The 27,863-nt window shown below is 33.9% G+C and overlaps 1 protein-coding gene and 1 long non-coding RNA gene across 11 annotated transcripts in view; one reads left to right on the forward strand and one right to left on the reverse strand.

The window, feature by feature from the left end:
* The window catches only part of LOC309609610, a 705,176-nt gene that overhangs the window by 360,456 nt on the left and 316,857 nt on the right, over positions 1–27,863 (reverse strand). The gene's annotated exons all lie outside the window — the stretch shown is intronic.
* SLC16A7 (solute carrier family 16 member 7) overlaps positions 1–27,863 on the forward strand; it is a 171,879-nt gene that overhangs the window by 131,938 nt on the left and 12,078 nt on the right. For 9 of the 10 annotated variants that reach the window (XM_082351256.1, XM_082351260.1, XM_082351257.1 and 6 more), the window contains 2 exons: positions 22,026–22,169; positions 25,745–26,563. In XM_082351256.1, the coding sequence (XP_082207382.1) occupies positions 22,026–22,169; positions 25,745–26,563 (963 nt within the window). Of the gene's footprint in view, positions 1–14,544; positions 14,686–22,025; positions 22,170–25,744; positions 26,564–27,863 lie in introns of all 10 variants that reach the window. The other variant, XM_082351263.1, reaches the window with a different exon arrangement.

The following is a 27,863-nucleotide window of genomic DNA, read 5'->3' on the forward strand; positions in this document are numbered from 1 at the left end:
ATGATGTCTAGCTTTTTGGCTTGATTGAATGGACAGTGATGTCACTAAATATAATCAGAAATACAGGAACCAAGTAAATTTTATTTTAGAGGCTTGAATGAAACTATATTTGTGACTCAACCAATTTTGAGGTGTCAGTGATATACACAGCAGAAATGCTAGAAAGGGCTTGCTGTCCTGTTCTGTAATCATTAAAGAGTTCTAGTTTGGACTTTTGGATTTGGAACCTCTATAGTAAAGTCTAAAGAAAGCTTAGAGAGTAAAATAAAAAGATGGTTTTCACATTTAATGTTAAGCCGAGCAAAAGCAGACTGTAAGTTAATGTATCTTACTATCGTTATCTTCATCAAGAGGCTCCTTAAGAGTATCCCGGTTTAGTTCTAGCTATACCGGTATTCCTCAGAGGCTCTACACCCCTGCATTTGAATCTAGCAGGAAATTATTTTAGTTTTCCTTCAAAGAATATTGACAAAGTAGATGCCAGAATAATTAGGGATTTCATGGATGAAGATGTCCTTGCAATGATCTTTTTCCCCAAAGTCAGGCAAGCAATATTTAGTGTTCTTTGTGTTTAAAATGAATGACAGTTCACTACTAAGAAATATACATACATACATATAGTTACATAGTAATATGAAAGAAAGGCTCTAAAAATTAAGTTACCATTTAAGCAGAAATTACTACAACTATTAAACTATCTTATAATAAAGTCATTGTTGTGCTACATATTTGAATAAATCAATTATTAATTACAGTTGACCCTTGAACACAGGTTTAGGGGCACCGACCCCTTGCATGGTCTAAAATTCAGACTTCCCTAAAACTTAACTACTAATAGCCTGCTGTCGACTTACTGATGACATAAACAGTTGATAACCCATATTTTGTATGTTATATGTATTATATACTGTATTTTTATAATAAAGTAAGCTAGAGAAAAGAAAGCATTAAGAAAGTCATAAGATATATACACTACCAACCGTAAAATAGATAGCTAGTGGGAAGCAGCCGCATAGCACAGGGAGATCAGCTCAGTGGTTTGTGACCACCTAGAGGGGTGGGATAGGGAGGGTGGGAGGGAGGGAGACGCAAGAGGGAAGAGATATGGGAACATATGTATATGTATAACTGATTCACTTTGTTATAAAGCAGAAACTAACACACCATTGTAAAGCAATTATACTCCAATACAGATGTTAAAAAAAAAAAGAAAGTCATAAGAAAGAAAATACCTTTATAGTACTGACTGTATATATCGATACTGTAAGTTTACGTCATTTGTTTACGAGATGAATCATCTGTCAGTACCTCCATCAACATTTGTCTTACACTATACAAAACACTGTAGCTGTTATATGTATTACTAACAGTAGATATCAAAAATGAAAAGATATTGTGAAAAAGAAATTCATATTTATTTACAAGTATATTCATGCATTGATAATGAAGAAGTAGCAGTATGATTGCTTTATGGTAGCCTAGTGTAATTAATATGATTGCTTCACCATAGCCTAACCTATACACAACTGAATGTGTATTATAAAATTTTTATGGCTATGTTGTTGTGATCATATTTATAATACAGTATTGGAAACATTGTTACATTTTTTTAAAAAACCACTTACCTGTGATGATAGGCTGATATGCAGGCATACTGTACAATAATGTAATTCTTTGAAAGCCAAGTCATAAAACAGTAGGAAAATAACATTATTAATTTTATATTAAATATTACTCACCTTATGCCTATATAAGAATAAACCAGTATCTACATATAGTTTAGGCATTCATGACATACGTTTTTCTTAATTTTTTGATATTTCTAGGCTATATGGTTCATCTGCAAGTTTTTTCAAATCATCCCAAATCTCCAAAAATTTTTTCAATGTATTTATTGAAAAAAATCCACATATAAGTGGACCTGCACAATTCAAACCTGTTTTGTTCAAGCCAGTTCTATCAGCTAGAGACATATAACAATGAAATTATCATTTAATACAAGGATTCAAAGTATATATATCTCTATGGAAAAATAATACAATATATTTATAATTTTTTTCTAATTGTTTTCTAACTCAGTGTTCTAATGAGTTAAAACACTAGACTGTATCTTCCTATTCCCTGATCCCCACCACATACCTAGATCTTGTGATCTTACCCCCTTCTGTCTGGCTGAATGGCACAAATCCAGTAAGAAAAGAGGAACATAGAAGTAAAACATCATGAGTAAGAGGATGCAAGGTGCCTAGTTCACATTTTTTAAAGCAGATGATATCACCAAATAGGTTCAATCCATTCTCAGACTCTAACCAATCAGGTTAGTAATTCCTTCTCTCTAGGTCTGGCGTAGGAAAAGTGTAGATGGAGCTGTATAACTGAAAAGGGTGTAAGCAGAGGTGATCTTTGTGTAGGAAGGGGAAATAGAACTTATTTCTTTAACAATTGCAAAACTCTTTCCTATTCATTACCTCATTTGATTCTCCAAAGATCCTGTGAAGTAGTCTATAGACCATAGACCGTAGAAAGAACACTGAATTTCAGAGGCGCTGTAATTACCCTAAGTCACTAACTTACAAAGTTGATCTGAGATTTGATGATAAAGATTTCCTGATTTTTTTAAAAGCATTATATCAGAGTGATTGTGCTGTGTGCTATATTAACATACAGACTTCACTTTCCATCAGATACAGCATATCCATAAGTGTGTACCTTACAGTTAACTGATTTGGGGGCATCTATGTCTGAAAAATAAACACGTCTTCATTTGTTAGACTGCTTTAAAATAACATATTATTTTATGAGTATTTTTTTCATTTTGGGGTCTTGTTGCTATTTTTAAGGCTGTCAAATTTATTATGTAATTTGATATAAAAATATTCTTGGGTTAAAGACCAGATTTTTCATGACTCTTTTGGATGGATTTTTTTCTATTTAAGGAATGACTTCTCTATTTTCTAAAAGTAGATATATTTTAATCCATTGTGTGATAATTACTGGCTATGAATATAATGACAAGCATGTAACTTGGAACTTTTATCCTTATTCAGAATGGTAAAACTAAGCAAACATCCTATCATAGTATTCACGATAAAGTGTAAAGAAGTATCTAGTACATTACCTAAATTAAAATCTGTCTATCCATCTACCTACCTATCTGTAGAGTTCCACTTTTCATATGTGATTACATTCTTAGAAACATTAAAATAGTACCCTATTTTCTTATTAACCGAGTAAAATTCACTTCATATGTATGGGCTTTTTTCTTAATACCTTTTGGGCATAATTAGGGAATTATTAAATTATAAATTTCACTTATGTTCCATTGTTCCTGCACAAGTTATTAGATGAAGGAAAAAAATATCCAGACTCCAAAAAAGGGATACAGTTTTTTTTAAATAAATAGAAATCAACATCTCTCTAGAGACTTATGGATTTAAGACTCAACAAGAAATATTTTATTGGATAACTTTGGAATAAATCCAGAGGAAAACATATTAATTCAGTATGCTTTGATGTTCTGCCTCTGAGTGACAGAACAATGGTCTGTTTAGGGGTGAATTATGCAAACATTGAAAGCTGTGTCTTTTCAGCAGAATTATTTTAGGTCAGTTCTTATAAACTTTTTGTTTCTTCAATTGTAGTAGTTATTAGCATAACATTAAACCTAGCTATTATGTGTTTCTAATGAGATTGATTTGTGGATCAGAAATAGATGGCCTGTTGTTTTCAGTGGCCATAGAGAAACTAAATGTTTTTGTTAGTACCCTGGGATTTTTTCACCTCCGTGGACCACATTAGTTTAAAAAAATCATAGATTATAGTAGTTAAGAAGTACACAGACAATATAACTCTGCTATTCCAAGAACAAGACAGTCCAAACTTAGGTTTTGTGAAACTAAAACTGTCTAATCTTGAGATTTTTATTTATATTGCAGACAAAAAATACTGGCATTTCTAGGAGTAAATCTAGATTTCGTTGTTCCTGAAATATTGTATCTTCTGGAGGAAACTCTTTGAAAAAAAATATAAAAGCATCTTACTTTTCATATTTTACTAAGCATATGACCTTGTGATTATATCTCTAAGCCCTTAGGCCTTGCAAGGAACCCATGCAAGTGCAGGGCTCTGGAGCTTAAGCTGCTTTAGCTTTACAGTAAACCTACATTTGGAAGTAGTAAAAAGATATGAATCAAGAAGTAGATTGGTTAATGGCTTCATCACTATTAGTTAAATATTTGATAACGTTGTACATGGATTCTCTTGTTAAATATTAAACCAAATGTATTTGTAACCAGCTAGTTCCCAATATTTCCAATATTTAACTCCATTTGTAAGAAATTCAGATGTCTCTTGACAATATGATCTTTAATTGCAGGGATTACTACAAAAGATGCTTGTATTTGCAGGTAGAATATTTGAAACTTTTCTTGATCTCTACAGCCTTCATTCAGTGCAGCTTAGTCAGAGTGAATCCCAGGAACATGGAACTCTTCATTGTTAAATAATCAGTAGATAAGATTTAGGGTTTTTTGTTTTGTGTTGTTTTTTCTTTTCCTGTGTTAGAAACATTTGTGTCCTCTCAATGTCTAACAATAGGTCTGTAACTCTTCAAATATTTGGTTGATATATTTAGTACTTAAGTTCAACCTGGGGGATATACAGAGGCATTCTTTATTATTTGTAATGGAACATATAAAATCTCAATGCATTTGTGATTCTCCCACTAGTAGACTGTTATAAAGATGTCAAGTTTGTTGCATCTGAGTCTATTTATTCAACCCTTCTACTTCCTTTACCTTTGTTTGGCTAACATAAATTATTTTATGTTTCTTTTTAACTAAGCAGCATAACAAATCTTAACATACAGTTTTATTTGAAGCATAGATTGCTCTCTAGAACACATACCATGAGCACCTGTGTGCATCAATGAACACCTGGTACTTGGCATTTCTAGTTAAGCAATAACTATTCAAGTGAACAATTCACATTCTTAGCAAGAAACAGAAGAAAATGCCGGATGCCGAGTCATAATTCCTTGGAAATAACAATGCCAGAATGCCCAAGGAAACTCTGGGCAGGGCTATACATTTTCACATATTTCTCTATTTGTTCCCTTGGTGTCAGACCTCTAAACCAAATTCAGAGCATTTGCATGGTGTTGGGGCATAATTCCAATATTTACTCAAAGAGAAATTCTGAAGGTGGTCATTCTACAGAAAGAATAAGTAGGATGGGGCTTAGGCTTGTTGTGTTTGGTCTTACCAGTTTTGCTCACTATATTCTGCTGAGGGGCTTCTTTCTTTCATTCTTTGGGCCCTCACCATATCACCCCCATATAGGATGGGTGGTACACTTTAGCTCTGGCTGAATTGTTTTCTAATATAAACTGACTCAAGCTAACACGTGAAGAAAGTTTACCAATCTACTGCTTTTTATGAACTGTGTCTAACTTTGGAGTCAGAGTTGCTCTGGCCTTAATTTTGGGGAAATTCCATAAATTGTGTATCTTAAGCCAGACTGCCATGGATAAATAAGAAGCCTTTCTCTTTACACCCTCTCAGAATTCATCATTGAAAGCTTTCTTATTAAGTTGTTTCATTCTACCTTGAATATCTAAATGGAATGTCTCAAGATAAATTCATAATTACATTTTCTTTATTATAATAGTATGTATATAGTATGACATTGACTGTGAATTGGATGTTAGGTTTTATAAAATTTTGAAAATCTGCATCTGAGCTTGTGTATTATTTCTATGTATGCTTAAAATTAGCCAGTGACCTTGCAAAATGTCCGTTAGACACATTCACTATCAAGCAAAAATTCCCAGAGCTCAAACATGTCTAGAGGTTTTCTTAGAATTTTCTCCCTACTACAAATTATTGTACAAGGAAAGAATAGAAATAGTGACTTCTTTCTGAAGCAACAATGGGATCTAAATACCAAATGATTTGATGACCACTGTCATTCATTTAAATGAATGAATGAGCATAGGACCATGAAATGGTAAATTTTGCATTCTGTCTTTATTTGAACTTATATTTCTCTTGTACTTCTGAAAATTATTTTTGTGTTTTTAAGTATTTCTAATCCCTTTTTGCTTTCTTTGCAAAAACATTGCATATAAATCTAAATTTTTTTTTTTAATTTTCTGGGATCCTAAGGCACTACTTGTTAACAGGATTATTCTTGTTGGGCTTCATTATAATATTATTACAGCAAATGTGATCAAAATAAGATAATTACTAAACAAAAAGTAAACATTTAGTGGAAAGGTGTCTTTTAATGAAATAAATGGGCCTCCTATGTATCTCCAGATAATAAATATTCTTTGTTGCTAGCTAAGCAGATACAAATTTTAGTCTCAATTATATTCCTTTTTTGTTTTGTTTCATTTCTAAAAAAGTAAGCACTGAGTAAATTGTTCACATAATAAAGTAAACAATAATGGAAATTATTTGATTTTAGCAATATCAGTCAGTTCTTTGAATTTGCCAAATGTCACATAATGGTTTACCATCAAAAATTGTTTGTAATGATCTATTAGCTAGCAATTCAATTAAGTCTTCCCTTAATTTTATGAAAAACAGAGAATTGGAAAGCATCTCATTTACAAAAGGATTATTTTTCAGTCAATAAGTTTCTCAACTTCTGAGAAGTTTACCAAAAACATTTACCAACATTTACCAAATAATAAATATCTACACTGCTCTTTATCATTTAGAGACAAATTTTTAATCCAATAAGCTTATGAAGGGTAGAGAAATTAAAATATACACCTTTTTCAATACAGTATTTGTAATTAAAAGTTTTGTCTGTCACATGTTTTAAGTCTATATTTGTGAAAATTTTGGACATGCAGACTTAGCTCATTCAATGTGTGGGAAAATGATGCCCTCTAACTTAGTTAGCAAAGCCAGTCCCTACTCTCAAACTGATCAGCAAACTAAGATTTAATTTGTCCGAAAATGTCTGAATTGATTTTTAAATTCAAATAAATACTTTAATATGCTTTTGAGGATTATTGTAAAAGCACTGAAAATCAATATAGTATGCATCTTGTAAAAGTTAAGTAAACTTAAAATGATAACATGAGCTCTAACATATTCATGTGTTTTTGCAAAGAGCTTAATAACAAGAACAAATCTATAGGCTGTTTCTGATATGTATTTTGAAATTATTTGGTGCAATATGCAAATAAGATTATTATTTATTTGTGAAGTAAGAATATGACAAAAGACACAATATTACTTTAGTAAATATGTATCTGAAAGTGTTTTAAGAATCAGGTGTAAACATTCAAAAATACCTTACTTTATATATACGTAATTATGAACAGATTGCAGTTTTCTCTAATTATTTCCTTATGTGTCCAAACCACTCTCATTTACTAAACTCAGTTCCTTTAGAATATGACCACCACCACCCTTTTAGTGTGAGGTAGGGTCATTTTACCCCCAGCAACTAAGGAAACTCTTAAAATGTCTAGCATGTAACCAGCGCTATCTATATTTGTTGACTGAATAAAGGAATTCCAGAACAAGTTACAAGAGCATAGGATTGTCAAACTTTATAAAGAAAGCTTAAAAATCACTTAGCTTAGTGATTTTCAACAATCATTCAATCAAGTGAACGGAACCCTGACAGAAATAAAAACACTTGCTTTTTCTGGGATTCTTGTAGATGTGAGAACCCACCTCTGTTTGAAGATAATATCCCCATGATTGCTTGAGTGCAGATGGTTGATTGCATGATAACTGGGGATATTCAGAGATATGCCCAAGGTTGTAAAACCACAACCAATTTTTTGCTACCTTACTAACCCACATTGCCATTTATTCATTTCTTCATTTGAAACGAGAATCTAGTCATCCACTACGTAGTTTCTCACAGAGCATCCCCCTCACTACCTTCCCAACAGAGTGATAAACATCTAATTTTTGATGAGCAATTAATTAATGGAGTCAATTCCTATTAACTTAAACAGGAATGAACTGTGAATGTTCCAGAATCTAGGAATTCACTTGCATCTTTTCAAAGTTCTGTGCTTTTCTAGCATTCTTTCATAATCATGTTATTTTTTAATGCTACAAATGAAATTATGATAAATATGTAATGAATGATAACCGTTAATACTAAAATAGAAAGATCAACAGAAGGTAGAAAAGCTGATTTAACACTTTACCTAATAATGAAACTGAAGATTGCATATTTATTGTAGGAAACAATTTTTGATAAGTAATGTGCATTATTTTTTTAAGAAGTGTAAGCCGCTCTGGTAGGCACCATAGCAATTAAACTTAAAAACTATTTCAAAACTAGATACAAATTAGTCATATAAGAAATTTATAGTTTAACATATTTTAAATTATAGCTTTTATTAGTAACATATTTTAAAATTCTATTTGAAAATCTTGATTGAAAAAACATAAATGTCTAACCAACCTTCAGTTCTTAAGTCCCTCTACAATATTCTTAACATGTGGTCACATACTTCTGCTTGAACAGTTTAAGGCCAAGTAACTCCCTTTCAAATAACTGGAAATATCTTTCCTATACAAAAATCAACCTTCTCTAACTTTTGTCCTGTCTACTAACTCTCAATTGAAAGTTTTTCAGATAATGAAAGGAAGCTATTGTTTTTCCTAAATCATCCTTATCCAAGATATATACATTTTTTTCAAACATTCCTTATATAACATTATATCAAGTGTTCATGTGTGAAATAACTCTCCTCTTCAAATAATCCACTTCTATTTATCTAGCCCAGAGTATTTCAGTGGGGGCTTAATGGAATTTGGGTTTGGACAAGTCTTTGTGTTATGGATCTTGCACATTGCAGGAAGATTAACATCTCTGATCCCATCCATCAAACACAAAAAGTGCTCCAAATTCTAATGAAAACAGATGTGTTCTCTAACATTGCCAACTGTCCCCTACAAAGAATAGATTTTATCTCAGTTAAGAAGCTCTGATGGAAAAGAATATATATCAAAACCACAATGATATTATCTCACAACCCTTAGAATGTTTATTATCAAAAAGACAAGAAATAATAAATGCTTGTGAGAATGTGGAGAAAAGGGAACCCTTGTACACTGCTGGTGGGAATGTAAATTGTTATAGGCATTATGGAAAACAATATGGAAGTTCCTCAAAAAATTTAAAATGGAACTACCATATGATCCAGTAATCCCACTTTTGGGTACATATCTGAAGGAAATAAAATCACTATCTCAAAGAGATATCTGCACTCTCATGTTCATTGTATTATTCACAGTAGCCAACCTAAGTGTCCATTAATGGATGAATAGATATAGAAAATGTGGCATATATATAAAATGGAATATTATCCAGCCCAAAAAAGAGGGAAATCCTGTCATGTGCAACAGCATGGATGAACCTGTAGGACATTATGCTTAGTGAAATAAGCCAGGCATAGAAAGACAAATACTGCACGATCTCACTTATATGTGGAATCTGAAAAAGTTGAACTCATAGAAGCAGAGTGGAACGGGGGTTGCCAGGGGCTTAGGAGAATGGAGGAAATGAGATGTTGGTCAAGGATACCAACTTTCCATTACAAGTTGAATAATTCTGGAGATCTAATATATCACATGGTGACTTAGTTAATAATAAGGTATTGTACACTTCAAATTTGCTAAGAGAGTAGATCTCAGGTGTTCTCTCCACACATGCACACACACGCAAACGGTAACTATGTGAGGTGATGGGTATGTTAATTAGCTTGACTACGGTAATCATTTCACAATGTATACACATATCAAAACATGTTGTACACCTGAAATACATACAGTTTTTAAAAATCACCTCTGATAATGTAGGTGGGGTTTTTGTTTTTCTGTTTTGTTTTTGCTTTTGGTAGTCACAAGATCTCTGTTACTTCAAGTCAGCACAAGGATGTTGACCTGGGTGGGACTTGCCGATATTAATTGGTGGACCACAGAACACTTCCTATAATCTAGGTTAATATTAATCATTACCGTTCTCCTAATATATCTATTAGTCCTAAATTCAACCTGTATTTTCCATGTTGTGTGTTGGAATTTCATTAGAGATATGGTAATATGTCTTGAAAAGATTGATGTGCTACTGTCTGTATTTCTTTGACATGAATGTACAGAAAGAAATGATTTTAGCTTTAGTTGATAAACATGCTGGGTGATCATAGTTTCTTATTCTAGATTTTCATAAAAATTCCTTTAATAATCTATTCTAATCTGTTCTTAGAAACCCTCAGAATTTATGTGAAATTCATTAACCTATGAAAAACATACTTTTGTTTGTTTTGGAGAAGTGGATTTTATATTTCCATTATTCTGCTTTTCTCTAACATATTCTCTGTTCTTTATACTTTAACACATTGATTTAATTACCTTATCAGCATCTATCCATGCTTAGAGATACTCCTTTTTCATAGTTCTCCATAAAAATCTTAATTTTCTGAGATTTGATTCTCATGCCTATCAAGTATCTCAGGTGTTACACATTTGCCCGTCTTGTCCCTTCTCTGGGTTACTATTCACGACTCTAGTTTTAACTTCCTCAGCTGTATTATCACTCTTCTCTTCAGTTTCCATTTCTACTCCAAAAGTCCACACTTGGCTTCTATTTTAGTGATCTTAAACTTATTTTGTATTTGTCTAATTTCTCCCTTTTCTGTATCAAATGATTAATATACTTCTCAATCTAAACTCATATTTCTAGATGTTTACAGTTACTCCTTTGTTTTTTATATTATTTCCTACATTCTGTATAGGATTTTAAAAATCTTTTTAAAATCAAAATATACTACAAATACCTTTCTCTTTTCCTGGAGTATTGTGATGTTTGCTTCTGAAAACCAGTGCTTGCGTCTCATATATCCAGTTAATTCTCTTTCTGCGTGTCTTCACTGCAGGTGCTGTTGCTACAAGTAGCATATGGTATTTTCTGGAGCTTGTTGATTCCTCATTCAGAACATACACAGTTTATTTGTTAAAAATGGGGTTTTTTCATTCATTCATTTACACTTGCTTTGTGAACACTAATATAGCTGGCTCTGCCCATAGAGGTTCTAGATGATGCCAAAAGATATAAAATGTCTTAATGTAGCTTTTTTGGATAATATTGTTTCTGGATTAACAGCAAAGTTACATAGATTAGAAAGTATATGTCCCACAATTAATTATAAATAATGAGACTTCAAAGACCATTCTTAACCTTTTAAAAAATTGTATTGTGAATTAAGTGTGTGTGAGAGTGTGTGTCTGTGTGTGCATGTGAAGATAGTTTGTATAAAGAGGTTAATATAAGCCAAACACAATGTCATATTTTATTTAAATCTCCATGAAGTTCAGAACACCAATAAACCCTTGTCAACTTAAAACTCTCATTTAATTTATGAATGTGTGTAATGCAATAAATTTGCATGCCACTAATTTCAGGAAACCTGTAAAACAAGCTATCAAACAAAATACCCAATTCTTCAAAGTAAAATTGAATAACAGCTTCTCAGTTGGACATGTGATTGAACCAAACATTTTTGTTCTCATTATTCTTGGTATTTCCAAATCTATCCTTCATTATACCACAATATTTAAGGAAAAATCATCTATTTTACTACAGGTTTATCTGCTGGGATGCTTTCAAGGTAAATACTCAATAGCCTTCCACACTAACTAAATACATTACCTCATTTAATAAGAATTTTAAACATAGGGTAACCATAGAACGGCATCATTCGGGTTCCAAGTCCACTGTGATGCTCTTGGAACTGTTAGCTTCTGTGTTTCAGCTTTTTCTTCAGGCCAGCTCTCTTTCTGTTCACAGGACAGACGGCTGTTGTGGTTCAAGGCAATGTATGCAAATGGGACAACATTTAGGGATTCCTTGGTAACTCTTTTTAAGCAAAGGAAAACTGTTCCCAGAAATTGCTAATAGATTTCCACTTATTGGCCAGAACTGTGTCCTAAACCCAGCCCTAACACAGTCAGTGGAGAAGGGAATGAGATTGCCATGATTGGCTGTCTTAGTAAATCAGGAGTGACTCCCACCTCAATACAGAGTTTAATTCTCTGAGCACATGGCTGCACAGTAAAAAGCAGATTCCTGGAAGGAATCAATGTTCTCCCAAAAGGGGAAGTAGGAGAAAATGGAAGCACAATCAATAACAAGGAGTGTTAGCCAAGGGAGGACTCATTTAAATATCAGTTATGAATTCTCTGATAATGACTATTTATACTCTGGAATAAGTAGAGAATACTAACTGTTATTACTCCATGGAACTTTATAGCATGCTAGAACTTATATAAAATGTGCACAAAGAATACTTGGAGCACTTTCTTTTGGTACTATGTCCCTTGGATTGACAGCACACACACCCACACACAAATACACCTGTTTCTACACTGTATACACAAATACTGTAGTAGATACTGGCAGGGCTGTTGGAGCAGATGCGTCTCATACCTTTAGTTAGGAATTTTGATTGCTTAAAACTGGTCATTACTCATAAACCAAGGCACTTTTGAAGAGAAGACTTAAGATGAATGGAGATCATACACACATCTCTAAAATGACCTTTAACCTGGCATATGTGCTGTATTTTTGTTTCCTATATGATTTAGGTAAAAAGAGAAAGGATATAGATTAAATATCCCCTTTTAAATCTTGTCTGCTATGATAAATCCTGATATCATACCAATGTAGTGATGGTGGCATCATATGAAAATCCTAGATGAACTTAGAAAACAGTTTAATCTAATTAAATTAAATTTAAAAATTACTATCTACTATGTGAAATATATTTATCCTATGACTAAATAAATTATAACTGAGTAATATTACACCCCTGCCCTCCAAGAGCTGAAATTCTAGTGATTAATACAAATATGCAAATAAATATACCACAAAGTAGAATATCAATACTATCTTTTAACAGGGATAGGAACAAAGTAGTATAGCAATTAAAAGGTTAGGGATTACATTAGACAGATGGGCTCATAGAATGCATTATGGCAGTGTTATTTAAAACTAATTTTGAAGAATAGAGGGAGGGAAAAAATATAAAATATCATAGGACTTTACACAATATCCTATGCACAATAAGAGTTATGAGGGAAAAATATCCATGAGCAGAAATGTATTTTAGCATCCTTTGGAAATGGCCATATTGCTTATTAGTTGCCTAAAACAGATGTGAATCTTCAATTTACAAATTGTATTTTCCTGACTGGCTAATGAAAATATATACATATATATATATATTTTGAAGATACATTCTGAATTACATATTCATATTTCAAAATCCTATTGAGATTAAACTATTCCAACATTTAATTAAGTATAAAAAATTGGAAACATGTCAGAATCACTTTAAATGTTCTACAGTTAGATCACACTGAGGTAATTCTTTGAAACTAAGTAAACTTTCAAGCTTTAGAGGAAAAGAAGGTATTTAGTAGATGTTAAATACTAAATGCTCATGTTCAAACCAGCATTTGGTAATGGGAATGGACCTATCATTACTGTCTTATAGTACTTGTGATTCACTTCCCAAATGTTAGACCTGGGGTCTCACAGAGGTATGAAACCAAATCAGGATTCAGTTAGGAAGAAGAAAGAGGGCATGACCCTTGGGTAGGTAACCGACAGTTACTGCAATACAGTCTTATTTTTTCTGTATTCCTAAATATTATTCCAAAGAGTAAGGAATGTGAAGAATAAAATTTGTGAAATGTGGTATTAAATGTAAATTTTTATTTTAAAGAATGAGCTTTATACATGTAAAAAAGATTGAATCATTCCTCCCAGGAAAATAAAAAATAAAAATGACACTTTACAGGAGTGTACATAGCTGGCATAGGCAATTACAGCACAGTGCTTGAGCAATCCTTAAAAACTGCTACTATGCACCTCAGTTTCCTTATATAAAAAATGGGAATGAAGTAATGGTAGCAATTTTTAGAGGGGCTGTAAGGATTAAATGTGATTTTATATCTAAAGACCTTAGAAACATGCCTTGTCCTCAAGAAATGTTATTTTTATTATTATGTAGCCATTGTGCCAGCCTTAAGTGAGAGTGTCTTTCTGGCTGAGAATAATGTAACCTATAAACACAAAGGAAGTGCTTAGCATTTCTGTCCTTGGGCATGGAAAATTAAAATGATCACTTTCAAATCCTTTGATTCGTACTAAAAGATTTTGATAACATGTCAGTGTGCCGCTTTCCCCAGCCCATCCCCATACAAGTAGCATCTTCCTTTCTAAACAGCTGTGACGATGTCAGGTTGCAGCAATCTGTGGTTGAATGAATATGGAAATGGAGGAGTCCATATAGAGAGAGGAAAGGATGAGGAAACACAAAAATAACTATCTTTTCGTTTAAAGATAAAAATTCAAGAACTTTTCTCAAAACCAGGCCAATGGCAGAACAAGCATTCAGATACATGAAAAAAGAAAGATATTTAATATAAAAGATATGAGAAATGAGCTTTAGATGTAAAAGTGTTTTTTTAAATTACCTGTAGTCTCTCATTGAAGTTTGGTAGTTTCATCTACTGGAATGGTGAGAAGTCTCTCTGAGGAGATGATATAACTGCAGAGACCTGGCTATGAGAAGAATAAAACATTTACGTATAAGGGGGGAGAACATTCCAAACAAAGGGAACAGCAAATACAAAGGTGAGTTTGAAGACCACCTCAGGCTCCAGGACCCTCTGTCCCTCTATTGCAACTAGCATGTTAATCAACCCCTTTCTTGATTTCTACAACAACTCAAACCATTCATTCAAAACCTTTGTGTGCCATCTTATACACTTAAATACTCGTTGAATGTTGAGTGAATATACGATGAGTGTCTTCACCTGACATAAAGATTCATCCTGTGTAGAACTGGCTGAGCTCTAGTCAATCAAACTGGGACAGTTATCACTGAGCAACGTGCTCCTTGAAGATGATTTACCTGTGTAACATTTTTATCTTCATCCTTCGTAGAAGCAGATGCAATAGCTGCTTCCTAATTATCAGGGACTCTCCCCTCATGTTTTTCACTGACCCCGAATGAAAGAAGATCACATGGAGAGAGAAACCAGGTGGATTTTCAGTCCCAGCTTCAGTGCAGGGATAAACCTCAGGCATATGAACAAGTAGTGAATGAAGAGGATCCCACCCTCTGTCCAAATTAAAATAGGAACAGTTTTTTAATTCAAAAAATCTCTTTGAAAAATATTTCAAATTTAGAAAGCCTCTGTTAGTAAGAAAAACACTGTTATAGTAAACACAGAGAAATTTCTGTAATTGCAAACAACTTTGTCCCAGTCCTGCACTAGTGCTTTTTGTCATTTGACTTGACAGGATACCACATATACAAATTTGAAATAAAGCAAATGAAAAATAAATTATAGCAGTTTATCATTTCTTCTGTTACTGTTTATGCTATGCATAAAAATCTTATATAGTTCAAATTGATAGTCAATCCCAGTTCATGGTTTTAGATTGATCAAATATATTTTATGAAATGTTCATTACATAACATACTCTTCAAATTTTCTCACATTTATCAAGTACTCATGCAATATTCAAAAGAAATAAAAATAAGCACTATGAGTTCATCTTTACAGAACAGAATAACTATATACCAAAGAATAGACCAGTTCATATATTCATATATATATGTCGTATATTTAAAAATATGTAACACAAATCATCTGTTTAAAACAATATATACAAGGACTTCCCTGGTGGTGCAGTGGTTAAGAATCCGCCTGCCAATGCAGGGGACAAGAGTTCGAGCCCTGGTCCAGGAAGATCCTACATGCCGCGGAGCCACTAAGCCCATGCACCACAACTACTGAGCCCGCGCTCTAGAGCCTGCGAGCCACAACTACTGAAGCCCATGCACCTAGAGCCCGTGCTCTGCAACAAAGAGAAGCCACCGCAATGAGAAGCCTGTGCACCGCAACAAAGAGTAGCCCCTGCTCGCCACAACTAGAGAAAAGCCCGAGCGCAGCAACGAAGACCCAACGCAGACAAAAATAAATAAATAAATTTAGTTAAAACAAACAAACAAACAAAAAATATATATATATATACAAAACTCAAAATTAGCAGTAGGAGAGATATAGTATAGTAGTTTTATTCAGAGTCCCCAAGACCACTCCGAGGTTTGATGATTGGCTAGAAAGAGTCACAGGACTCAACAATGTCTTTTTCATGGCTATTGTTTATTTATTTATTTATTTTTAATTACTCAGCCATAAAAATGAACAAAACTGGGTCCTTTGTAGAGATGTGGATAGACCTAGAGTCTGTCATACAGTGTGAAGTAAGTCAGAAAGAGAAAAACAAATTTCGTATATTAACACATATATGTGGAATCTAGAAAAATGGTACAGATGAAGCTATTTGCAGGGCAGGAATAGAGACGTAGACTTAGAGAAGGGGCATGTGGACACGGTGGGGGAAGGGGAGGGTGGAACGAATTGGGAGATTAGGTTTGCCTTAAATACACTACCATGTGTAAAATAGATAGCTAGTGGGAACCTGCTGTATAGCACAGGGAGCTCAGCTCGGTGCGCTGTGGTGACCTAGATGGGTGGGGTAGGGGGTGGGTGGGAGGGAGGTCCAAGAGGGAGGGGATATAGGTATACATATAGCTGATTCACTTCATTGTACAGCAGAAACTAACACAACATTGTAAAGCAATTATACTCCAATAAAAAAAAAAACTAAATTGACAGGAAAAAAAATCATGGCTATTGTTTATTAAAATGAAAGGATACAAAGTGAAAGAATCAGCAAAGGGAAAAGCATGCTGTACGAAGTGTGGAAGAAACCAGGTACAAACTTTCAACAGTCCTCTCCTGATGGAATCACAAAGGATGGGCTTAATTCCTTCAGCAGCTAGTTGTGACAACACATGTGAAGTGATGTCTACCAGGAAGCTCATTAGAGACTCAGTGCTTAAGGTTTCTATTGGTTTGCTGATGACAAAGACATTCTCCGTCCAGCAGGCACCAAAATTCTAGACTCCCAGAAGGAAAGCAGGTGTTCAGCATAAACCACATTGTTTGTAAGACAGTGTAGGCATAGTGAGCCACTCTTATCCATTAGGGAATGGTGGGAACATTTCTGAAATCCAAGTTCCCAGATGCCAGCCAAGAGCCAGCCTTGCAAGCAGGCCCGTCTAAGGATGGCAGTCCTAGCTCTGCTATGTTAACTGTTTTCTGCACAGTAGTTAAAAGGCACAAGTTTTATAATCAGATGACTCTGGGCTCATATCCACACCCTAGCACGTATATTGATGTTGACCTTGAACAAGTTTTCCAAACACTTTGCATGTCTCAGTTTTATCAATTGTTAATAGCTTTAATTAGGCAATTAGTTAATTAGGCCATGAAAATCATATGCAATAATGCATGTAGAATTCTCTGCACGATTCCTACAAAGAGTAATAACTCGATAAATGTTGATGTTGATGAATAATAATAGTATATGTGGCAATTACCTTCATAGAGCTTAGAACAGATTATATGAACAAGTCTCACACAAATGAAATAGACAGCAAGTGTTTCTTTTTGTTCATGTGTGTGTTACTGTTAAGTGCAACAGGAGTTCTAAGAATGTAATTTATAAAAACCCACAAAAGCTTCCTTGCCAGAATGAGTATTCTTTTGCTAAGTGTTATGGTGCCTCAACCATAAAAGACAGAAGTAGCTGACAGAAATAGCTATCAGAAGACAAAGAAGTAGCTGAAAAATAGGGACAATATTTTGATCCTTACATTGCTTTCTGATGAACCCGTCCTTTACAACTTCATAGCTAGCATGAAAGTGGCCATTGTACATGACACTAAAGATTTTGAGATAGATTGGAAAGCTGCATCAGGAGAAATTAGTGGCTAGATCAGTCTTATTTAGACACAGTCTGATACTTTTGTGTATGTTTTGGGAAACAAGGCATTATTATTCTTGCACACTGTTTTTTTAACTGCTTGACAAGCAAATAGAACAAAGCATTTTGATGAGCAATACTTTTGCTCTACCAAGATATGGGCTCAGATGTAACTCTCAGCAGGTGGAAGATTTTTTCTTTTTAATAAATTTATTTATTTTATTTATTTATTTTTGGCTGCGTTGGGTCTTCCTTGCTGTGTGTGGGCTTTTCTCTAGTTGCAGTGAGCGGGGGCTACTCTTCATTGCGGTTTGCGGACTTCTCATTGCAGTGGCTTCTCTTGTTGCAGAGCACGGGCTCTAGGTGCGTGGGCTTCAGTAGTTGTGGCACGCAGGCTCAGTAGTTGTGGCTTGTGGGCTCTAGAGTGCAGGCTCAGTAGTTGTGGCGCATGGACTTAGTTGCTCTGTGGCATGTGGGATCTTCCCGTACCAGGGCTCAAACCCATGTCCCCTGCATTGGCAGGCAGATTCTTTTTTTTTTTTTTTAATATATCCCACTGTTTTTTTTTTTTTAAATATATATTTATTTATTTATTTATTTATGGCTGTATTGGGTCTTCGTTTCTGTGCGAGGGCTTTCTCTAGTTGTGGCGAGCGGGGGCCACTCTTCATCGCGGTGCGCGGGCCACTCACTATCGCGGCCTCTCTTGTTGTGGAGCACAGGCTCCAGACGTGCAGGCTCAGTAGTTGTGGCTCACGGGCCCAGTTGCTCCGCGGCATGTGGGATCTTCCCAGACCAGGGCTCGAACCCGTGTCTCCTGCACTAGCAGGCAGATTCTCAACCACTGCGCCACCAGGGAAGCCCCTTGGCAGGCAGATTCTTAACCACTGAGCCACCAGGGAAGTCCCAGATTTTCTTTTTTGACATAACTAGTGATTAAGTACCATGATTACTGGAGAAACACATGCTGAGTAAAAACTTCCAGAATGACTGAATTAATAAATAAATAAATGAATGAATGAGTTCAGAATATAATTAGGCCTAAGATTCTTCAACAAGGGACACCTGTGAGGCTAGTGCATGTTTAATAAAAATCATGTGTGATGAGAATTTATTTACTTGAAACTTCATTTTTCTTGTTAATACAATAAACCAAGTTGCTTTTAAGGTTGGAGAGAGATGTCGGATGGTGTTGTGTTTTACATCTAATGTTAGATGTCTCCTCGGGCTAATATTAAGCATTTAGAGATTCTTTACATAATAAGCTTATTTTATTCTGTATCATAATTTTAATTTTGCCTCCACAACTATTACAAAGTAGAAATAATTTATGACATTTTATAAGCATTTAATATTAAGGGGTACGGAGTGTTGATTATTTCTAAATAAATCACTTATTAAGTATATCTTTTTTGTGCTAGAAAAAGATTATACATAATTATGTAAACATATCCCTTACAGGATATCATTTAACTAAGATATATAATTTAAAATAAAGTTACTTGTTAAAATTAGAACTCTCATTGCATCTTGACTGATACCACTGTAGAATTTATCAAAGCTTGCTCAAAAAAAGTGCCAGCACCTCTAAATGTTTTCTTATGTGGCTACTCTTAATCAGTCACAGTAATGGGACATAGCTTTGATGTGGTTATCCCAATCTATAGCTATAATTATTTCCCATACATTGCAAATGAGGTTATGATTCATAGACTATTTTCAAATTTAAATTTACACTATTTAGGCAAACACATTTATAAAATACAGTAATCAGTCAGCCCATTTGTTACTTATCCAGGCATCACGTAGAAAATGGAATATGTAATATCAGTGATACTGGGAAGAAATCGTTGTTATTAGTCCAAGTATTGATAAATGCGTTTGAATTCATTCTGATAATCTAGTATTTATCAAAGCATCCACCACAGTTCTTAAAATAACTTGTTGATTATTTTTTCCTCTGGAACATAATGCATTGAGGATTATAGTTGTGCTTTTATTATTTTATCCTTGGTGTCTGTCAACTGGCTTTATATCAGGAGCTCAAGAAATACTGCATTGAACTGGTCTGAGTTGAATTGAATTGAACTGAATTGGTTGAGTAATTTTAAGAAAAGGAATCGACACCTAAATTCAGTAATTAATCAAGCTAATCAATTGATTCTGACTCTCCCCCTCTCAGAAAGGCTATTTGAATTTAACTTCATGCTTTTAATTAAAATGTTCATTTCCTAAACCAATGTTTATGTTATAATAAATAACTATATTTTATATATAATAATATATATTATGTATATACATAATTTCTTCAGATGAGTTTTACCATATTAGGGACAGAATTCTATTCTTTTCACATCACCTTGTACAATTTTCATTGATTTTTTGCCTCTAACCCTGCTGTTCTTATAGAGCTGTCTTATATATGGCCCTTTTTAGGTTTATTTTGTTTGGTGTTAAATGCAAAATGTGGTATTTTGTTTTTGAGTTCTTTTTCTAAAATTATGTGTTATTACCAATATCCTTTCAAAAGATATTGTGGAGTAATATTAAAGACTATTTGGCCACGAGTATTTATATTTATAGGTAAAGAATAAAAATATTAAGTGTAGTTGTGTGAAAGAATAAGGTTGTATTGACAGTTGAATCTCAATGTGTTTTAAATACCATCCATGTAGAAGTTCTCAAATGTAATGCAAATTTTTAAGTTTTAGTATTAACTAAAAATTATTTAATTTTTTCTAGGCTAAAAATTGGACTGAGAATTCTGACCTAATGTAATTTTTTTCCTCAAAGCAGTGCCCCTAGTTTCAGATGAAATATAATTTTAAGTTAAGAAGGAAATGTCAAAGCAAACAATTTACACTTGGACAGGTCTTATAAAGTGGTATGGACTTTCAATGAATCTAAGATAGCCTCAATTGTTAAGTTGCACCACTATTTTATGAAGTACCACTAAAGAAAAAAATGCTGCACGTTAAAATAAGACACACCAACTCTTTCTTAATAAATTACCAAAAGAGCTTTTTTAGACATAAACATAGATTATTTTAATCATTTTAATCACTCCTGAATATTTATATGCACACACACACATACACATACATCAGAAAATGTATGTTAAACACATTGCATAAGGCATTCCTAAAACTTCATCCTATTTAGTATCTGGCTCTTCTAAATTAGTTTTTGAGTCAGAGTGCTCGATGTTCATGTTTCCCACATTAAGATTTTTCCCTTTGCTGGTGAGGCAGCCTGTCTTAATAGAGAGAGCCACCATTTTCTCTGGCAGTTCTATCTAAACTGCTGCACCCATTCTGTAAATTTTGATGCTGGTACTTTCTTGACCTTACCAGAATGTATCAACAGAAGCTTTTTCAAACAACAATCAGGATTCATATTCATATTCCTTTTTCAAATGGTCCTTAAATGGTCTGATTGAAATGTGAGGAATTTCCATTGTCTAACCAAGCCACAGAAATAACAACCAAATTCAAGCATACCTAAGCCATGGTAGCAACATACTACCTATGACTGCCCCCTGATGGACAGGGATTGTTAAGAGACCATCAGTGTAAGACATCCTCATCTCTAATATAATGAGGTATGTAAACAGTTGGTGTCTTATAATAAAAAAATATAGTACTAAAGAAAAGTCACAGTGGAGTATAATAAAAAAAAAATTTCAGCTGCAATTAAGGATATATATGTGTGTGCACAAACATACATTATTCCAGAAAATAAAATTCTAACAGACAAGTCATTTATATAATCCCTAGATTTTTGTTAGATAAATTTACCTGCATTTATTAGGATATTTAGGCAGTTTAGCTATGTCCTGTTGAAAAACTTTTCCATCAAAAGTTGAATAATTATGGTCCTAACAAACTCTATGTTAAACAATTCTAATTTATTATTTTATGTGCTTGTATATATATGGGTAAAGATAACCAGTCAAATTGATTGGAAAGTATTAAAAAGTTTTCATGATATTCCATGTGAACTAATATTTTTCTTTAATCATTAAAATGTGCTTTCTCAAATTTCAAAATTAACAAATGTTATAAATAATAAATAAATAAATAAATAATAACCCAGCAACTGAATATTTCTTAATGTCCTCTCTACCTCAGGTCCCGTAAGTAGTGTTTTGGTGAATAAATATGGTAGCCGGCCAGTGGTGATGGTAGGAGGTTTGTTATGCTGTTTGGGAATGGTCACAGCCTCTTTTAGTACCAGCGTAGTAGAGCTTTACATCACCATGGGATTCATTTGTGGTAAGTCAAGTTTTGTTTTCAGCTTATTTTCTTCTTAACAGTTCCTGTTGTTTACAAAGCTCTGTCAGAAGCATGAGCAATAGAACATTCTTATTGTTTTCTTTGAATTTCTTTTTTATATCAGATGCTATCTTAAAGTATTGTCATCTGGTACATCAAAATACTGGCTATAGGCTGGCCAATCAAATTTCAAGCAATGGAAACAGCAAGTTATCAGACATGTTATGTGTTATGATAGAAATGTCAAAAAGAAAACCTCTTTGGTTTGTTTTTACTGTTTCAACATTTAATATTCAGACAGTGAAGATGGTATTGTGGACACAGACTTTCTGGCATATAAATAGCTTCATTAAAAAAATATATTTTCATTACTTATTACTATTAGTGTCTGACTTATCACTCATACTAGGTTAAAAATGGTGCCAAAAAAGATATTTCCTGGATTCACTGATTAGCTTTAACAATAGAATTGTTGTTGCCTGTATTTTGATTAGTGGTAGAGCTCTGCATGGATATCCCTTCTTTTTCTTACTAAAGGATTCTGTTTAAAAGCTCTAAAAGGCACATTTGCCACTAAAGACAAATATTTTAAAATGACATCCTGTCACTTGATTATAGTTGTTTCTCATGCATGTCTGTAGACTCTAGCTGACCTGAATATGTACATTTGGAAAACACTATCTTTATTAGCCTCAGCAATAAATTGCATTAAACAAATCTACACTCAAAATTTTAAGAAAAATTAGACTTCAACATGTAAAGAAATTGAATCATTTCCTTTTGCCCACAGATAAAAAGGTAAATGTATTTCTCTTTTTATGACTTTAGATCAGTCTAACCTTGCATTAATGTATTATTTGATTAAAAAATTAGATGTATTAAAGCCTACAGTAAGAGTGATGTTAAAATCTTTCTCTTTACAACCTATGGACAAATCTCTTCTTTTTTGATATGGTAAAACACCTTTGACATTTTTTAAAATATTTATTTATTTATTTGGCTGTGTCAGATCTTAGTTGTGGTATGCAGGATCTTTCATTGTGGTGCACGGGCTCTTCATTACGGTGCGTGGGCTTCTCTCTAGTTGTGTCATGCGGGCTCTAGAGCACACGGGCTCAGTAGTTGCGGCACGTAGGCTCTCTAGTTGCAGCGCTCAGGCTCCAAAGCATGTGGGCTCAGTAGTTGTGGCCTGCGAGTTTAGTTGCCCTGTGGCATGTGGGATCTTAGTTCCCCGACCAGGGATCGAACCTGCGTCCCCTGCATTGGAAGGCGGATTCTTAACCACTGGATCACCAGGGAAGTCCCTCCTTTGACATTTTAAATGAGAATCTTCTTATATCTAAGAATTGTCATGGTGGAGTGAATGCCCTTTCCTTTGTGCAGAAATACTACATACAGGTGACCTTGAACAACATGGGTTTGAACTGCAGGGGTCCACTGCACTACACGATCCATGGATCCATGGTTGGTTGAATCCTGAGGAGAGCTGGCTATAAATGATACATAGATTTTTAGCTATGCAGAGAGCGGGCCCTCCTAAACCCCACATTGTTCAAGGGTCAGCCATATGTCATTTGGCCATAGAATTCAGGCAGAGCCCACAAGTAGATGTATTAGGGAAAAGGTGGTTTTGATGTTACTGTGTCACAAATATCAATAGCATTTTATGTTATTCTAACTTCAGTTCCATTCCTTTGGGTCTTAAAGGCTTTGGTGCTTCTAGTCAACCATTAAATATACCTATAAGGGATTTATCTTAAGTCATTATCAGCCAAAACTTCTTGGTATCTGAAATCAGACAGGTCTAGCTTTTAAACCTGACTCAGCACACATGAGCCGTGTGATCATGGATAAATAAACCCCCTTATGCCTCAGTCTCTCTGTCTTTAACATGGGAAAATAATACCTCTTTCCTTTGGGAGTTGTCATGATTAATGTAAAAAATGAATATATGGTACTTTACAGAGAGTACCCAGCATTTTGTCACTTTTAAATTAATATTAGCATATAATAATAATCACAACATCATTATATAACATCTTAAAGTTCTAGACCTTACTCGATTTTAGCAAAACCCTTTTTTGTTATTGACGGAATTGGAACTCAAGAAGACTAAGTATTTACCCAGTAGCACACATAGGTAAGTAGTCGAGGCAGATTTAGATCTTTTGATTTCAAATCTCATGTTCCTTTTACCATGCCAGACAGGAAATAGATGACCACAATCTCCTAAGGAGAACTTGCATTAACATCTGAAAGCAAAATTCCAGGTGACAGAATGGGGGCACAGGGAGGGAGGATGGCTTAAGGTAAAGAAATTTGAACTTGGAATCACAATTCCTGGGTTTTAATTTGGGTTCTTCCACTTACAAGCTGCTGACCATAGTTTTATTATTTAAATGTTGGATCTAATTACACTCATTCTGCATATCTCACAAGTATAGCTGAGGTAGAATCAGGGAGCATACTGCCCTGTCACTCTCCAAAGCATGTTCTTGGTTCCTTCTTGTCAGTTTTTAGAAACCCTATTACAAATATTTAATACAACTATTTGTATTAATTTGTATTAGAGGTTTGCAGTAAGTATTTGTACTCAGAACTCAGTGTTCCAGAATCTTAATACTTAACCAATTTGCAATACTGTCTCAATTTACATAAACTGGTAAATGCAGAAAAATTCTTACTTCTATAGTTCCTAAAATAATACAGAATAATGCCCAGGCTAAAGGGGAAAGAGAGGTATCAACAGTTTGTGTAAATCAATTGTATTTACTTTCTAAACAAACTTATTTGTTTCTGTTGCCAAATAGTTCCTTGGCGAGCTATAAGAAGTAATTCATTTCTCAAAGGCGATACTCAACACTGTCAAGGTGTCCCTAGAAACAGTAGAAACTTTTGACTTATATAAACAATCAGCTTTAATCCCTGAAATGAGAATATGTTTCAAGCAAAACAAAAGTTACTTATTTTTTAGTTAATACGCATGTACCTCTGTACTCATGAAATGTGAAATGTGAGGGATGAATAGCATGAAATCGATGGCATGAATTGATTACTGTTTTTTATCATTTGCATAGCTTTGAAAGAACTATCTCTGGGAGACCTAAGATTATTTATAAATGACAACTTTTTTAGTCTGTTCACTCTATTCCACTCTGAAAGAAAGTATTCACATTTTAAATGCACTCTTGCCTACAAGGAAGATATTTATTCTCTATATGTGTATATAAATATAGAGAGAGGTTAATTTGTTTGTGGAACAAAGAACGAATGAATTCTGTCCCGGTTTCAACCTATTCTATGATTATTGCAACAGAAGTAGAAGTTTTTGGTTTTATTTTTGTATTTTAAAAAGAAAGGAATATGAACCTGTCATGCATCTCAGGTGCCCAGTTATGAGAACCTTTTTGTTTACGTGCCATCCTATTGATAATACATAATTATTAAAAATTACTACGTGCTGTTGCATTTTTAGTTCTGCCATTTTCACTTAAATGTACATTTTGAGGAGTAATTTCTTTTGTGAGTGGCATAATGTGTTTGTGTTTTTCTTCCTTTTGTTTTGTTTTTTTTAGGTTTAGGTCTAGCCTTCAACCTGCAGCCCGCCTTAACAATCCTTGGCAAGTACTTCTATAAGAAACGGCCTATGGCGAGTGGCCTTGCAATGGCAGGAAGTCCTGTTTTCCTAAGTACACTGGCTCCTTTCAATCAGTACCTCTTTAATACTTATGGCTGGAAAGGAAGCTTCTTGATTTTGGGAGGTTTATTGTTGAACTCCTGTGTGGCTGGGTCCCTTATGAGACCTGTTGGACCCAAACTAACTACTAAGAAGTCTAAAAATAAGGTTGGTGTAAGAGCGACTGATCCAGGCATGAAGAAAAAACATAAGAAGAAATCAATATGGGCAAAAATTGATAAGTATTTAGATTTCTCCCTTTTTAAGCATAGGGGATTTCTGATATACTTATCTGGAAATGTCATTATGTTTCTGGGGTTCTTTGCCCCCATTATATTCTTGGCTCCATATGCTAAAGACAAAGGAATTGATGAATATTCTGCAGCTTTCTTGCTGTCTGTTATGGCTTTTGTTGATATGTTTGCCCGACCTACTGTAGGATTCATTGCAAACTCCAAATTAATCCGACCCCGAATCCAGTACTTCTTCAGTTTTGCGGTTTTGTTCAATGGATTGTGTCATCTCTTATGCCCGTTGGCTGAGGACTACCCAAGCCTGGTGGTGTATGCTGTATTTTTTGGCCTTGGATTTGGGAGTGTTAGCAGTATCCTCTTTGAAAGTCTCATGGACCTTGTTGGTGCTCAAAGATTTTCCAGTGCTGTGGGTCTCGTCACAGTTGTGGAGTGTTGCCCCGTCCTTCTTGGTCCTCCTCTTGCTGGTAAGAATATTTCTCATCAAGGAAAGCAAAAAGCATAAAATTAATATCCATTAGCCAAGACTTTCTTTGTAGTGTAAAATGTGGTTTGTAATAATAGATACTAATTGCCTAAAAGACTGTGGGTGTATTAACTTTAGCCTTTACTATGTGTTTTTAAATTTCCTAATTAGTCTATTTTAGACAAAAATTTCATTCAGAGCCTGGAGTTATGAACTTAAGAATTTAAATTAGACTGATAATTAGCATAATTTTCAGGTTTTTACCTATATCAACTTGTTTTATGTTTTTAAAAAATGTATCATAAAAATAAAATTCCACTTTATTTTATCATTGATAAACAGATTTTTCTTCTTTTTTATTAAAATGAGTCAAAAATTTGAAGTAATGCTCTCAAAAGGTCAAGATCTGTTTTCTTATTGGTTATATTAATATGGAATTTGTTACATGCTTAAGGAAGGAATACTTTTATAATTTCACTAATTGGAATATATGAATAGGAATGCAAGAATGAAGGGAAGTTCATTCAAAGTCATTTTCTTGATCAGATACTTATATTCCATATTTATAACAATAACCTTTAGATTTTAAGATCTAAAATACTGTCAGTGATGCCTATAAAAAATCTCTATGCTAAATTATCTAGTAAGGATACTGAGTAAAGACATATGTATAAGTTCATTTGTGAAGTTAAGACTTTGTTTAGTCTTAGACTTCAATGTTATAAATATTAAATACTTTTTGTTGGCCAGTCTTTTTCAGTAATCACTGTATAGCATTGCTTTAGTTAATGCTAAATGTAGGTATTTACTTAGACCTCTTGGCCTGCCCCCTAATGGTCACAATAATTGCTGGGCTAAACATAAATTTTTTGTGTGTATTTAAAATCAGTGTTTAAAGTCTTCCTACATGACATCAAGGAATCATTTTGAAAGTGGGAAAATTCATGCTTAAATTGTTAATCTTAAGGCACCATTGACATTTACCTTTAGCTTTTTCATTTGGTCAGGAATGAGTGGTATAGTTGTTGACTTTTTCTGTCTACCAGGACTGTCCTCTGGTATCTAGTACAGATGCTTTGGGTGGTATATCTCGCTTTATAGGTATGCCAGGGCACCAAAACAATTTTCAAAGTGAATGAAGCCAGTAGGTCTTATTCATTTTGGCCAATATATGCCTATCTTTTCATACAGAATTAGTTTTACCAAATGGGTTTTAGAAGCCTATCCATTACCAATAAAATTCTTGCTATCAACAGAGAAAAATTTATTTCACCAGCCATGGTGGGATGAAAAAAATCAAG

Source organism: Balaenoptera borealis (genome assembly GCF_965194805.1).
Source record: "Balaenoptera borealis genome assembly, chromosome: 13".
NCBI lineage: Eukaryota > Metazoa > Chordata > Mammalia > Artiodactyla > Balaenopteridae > Balaenoptera > Balaenoptera borealis.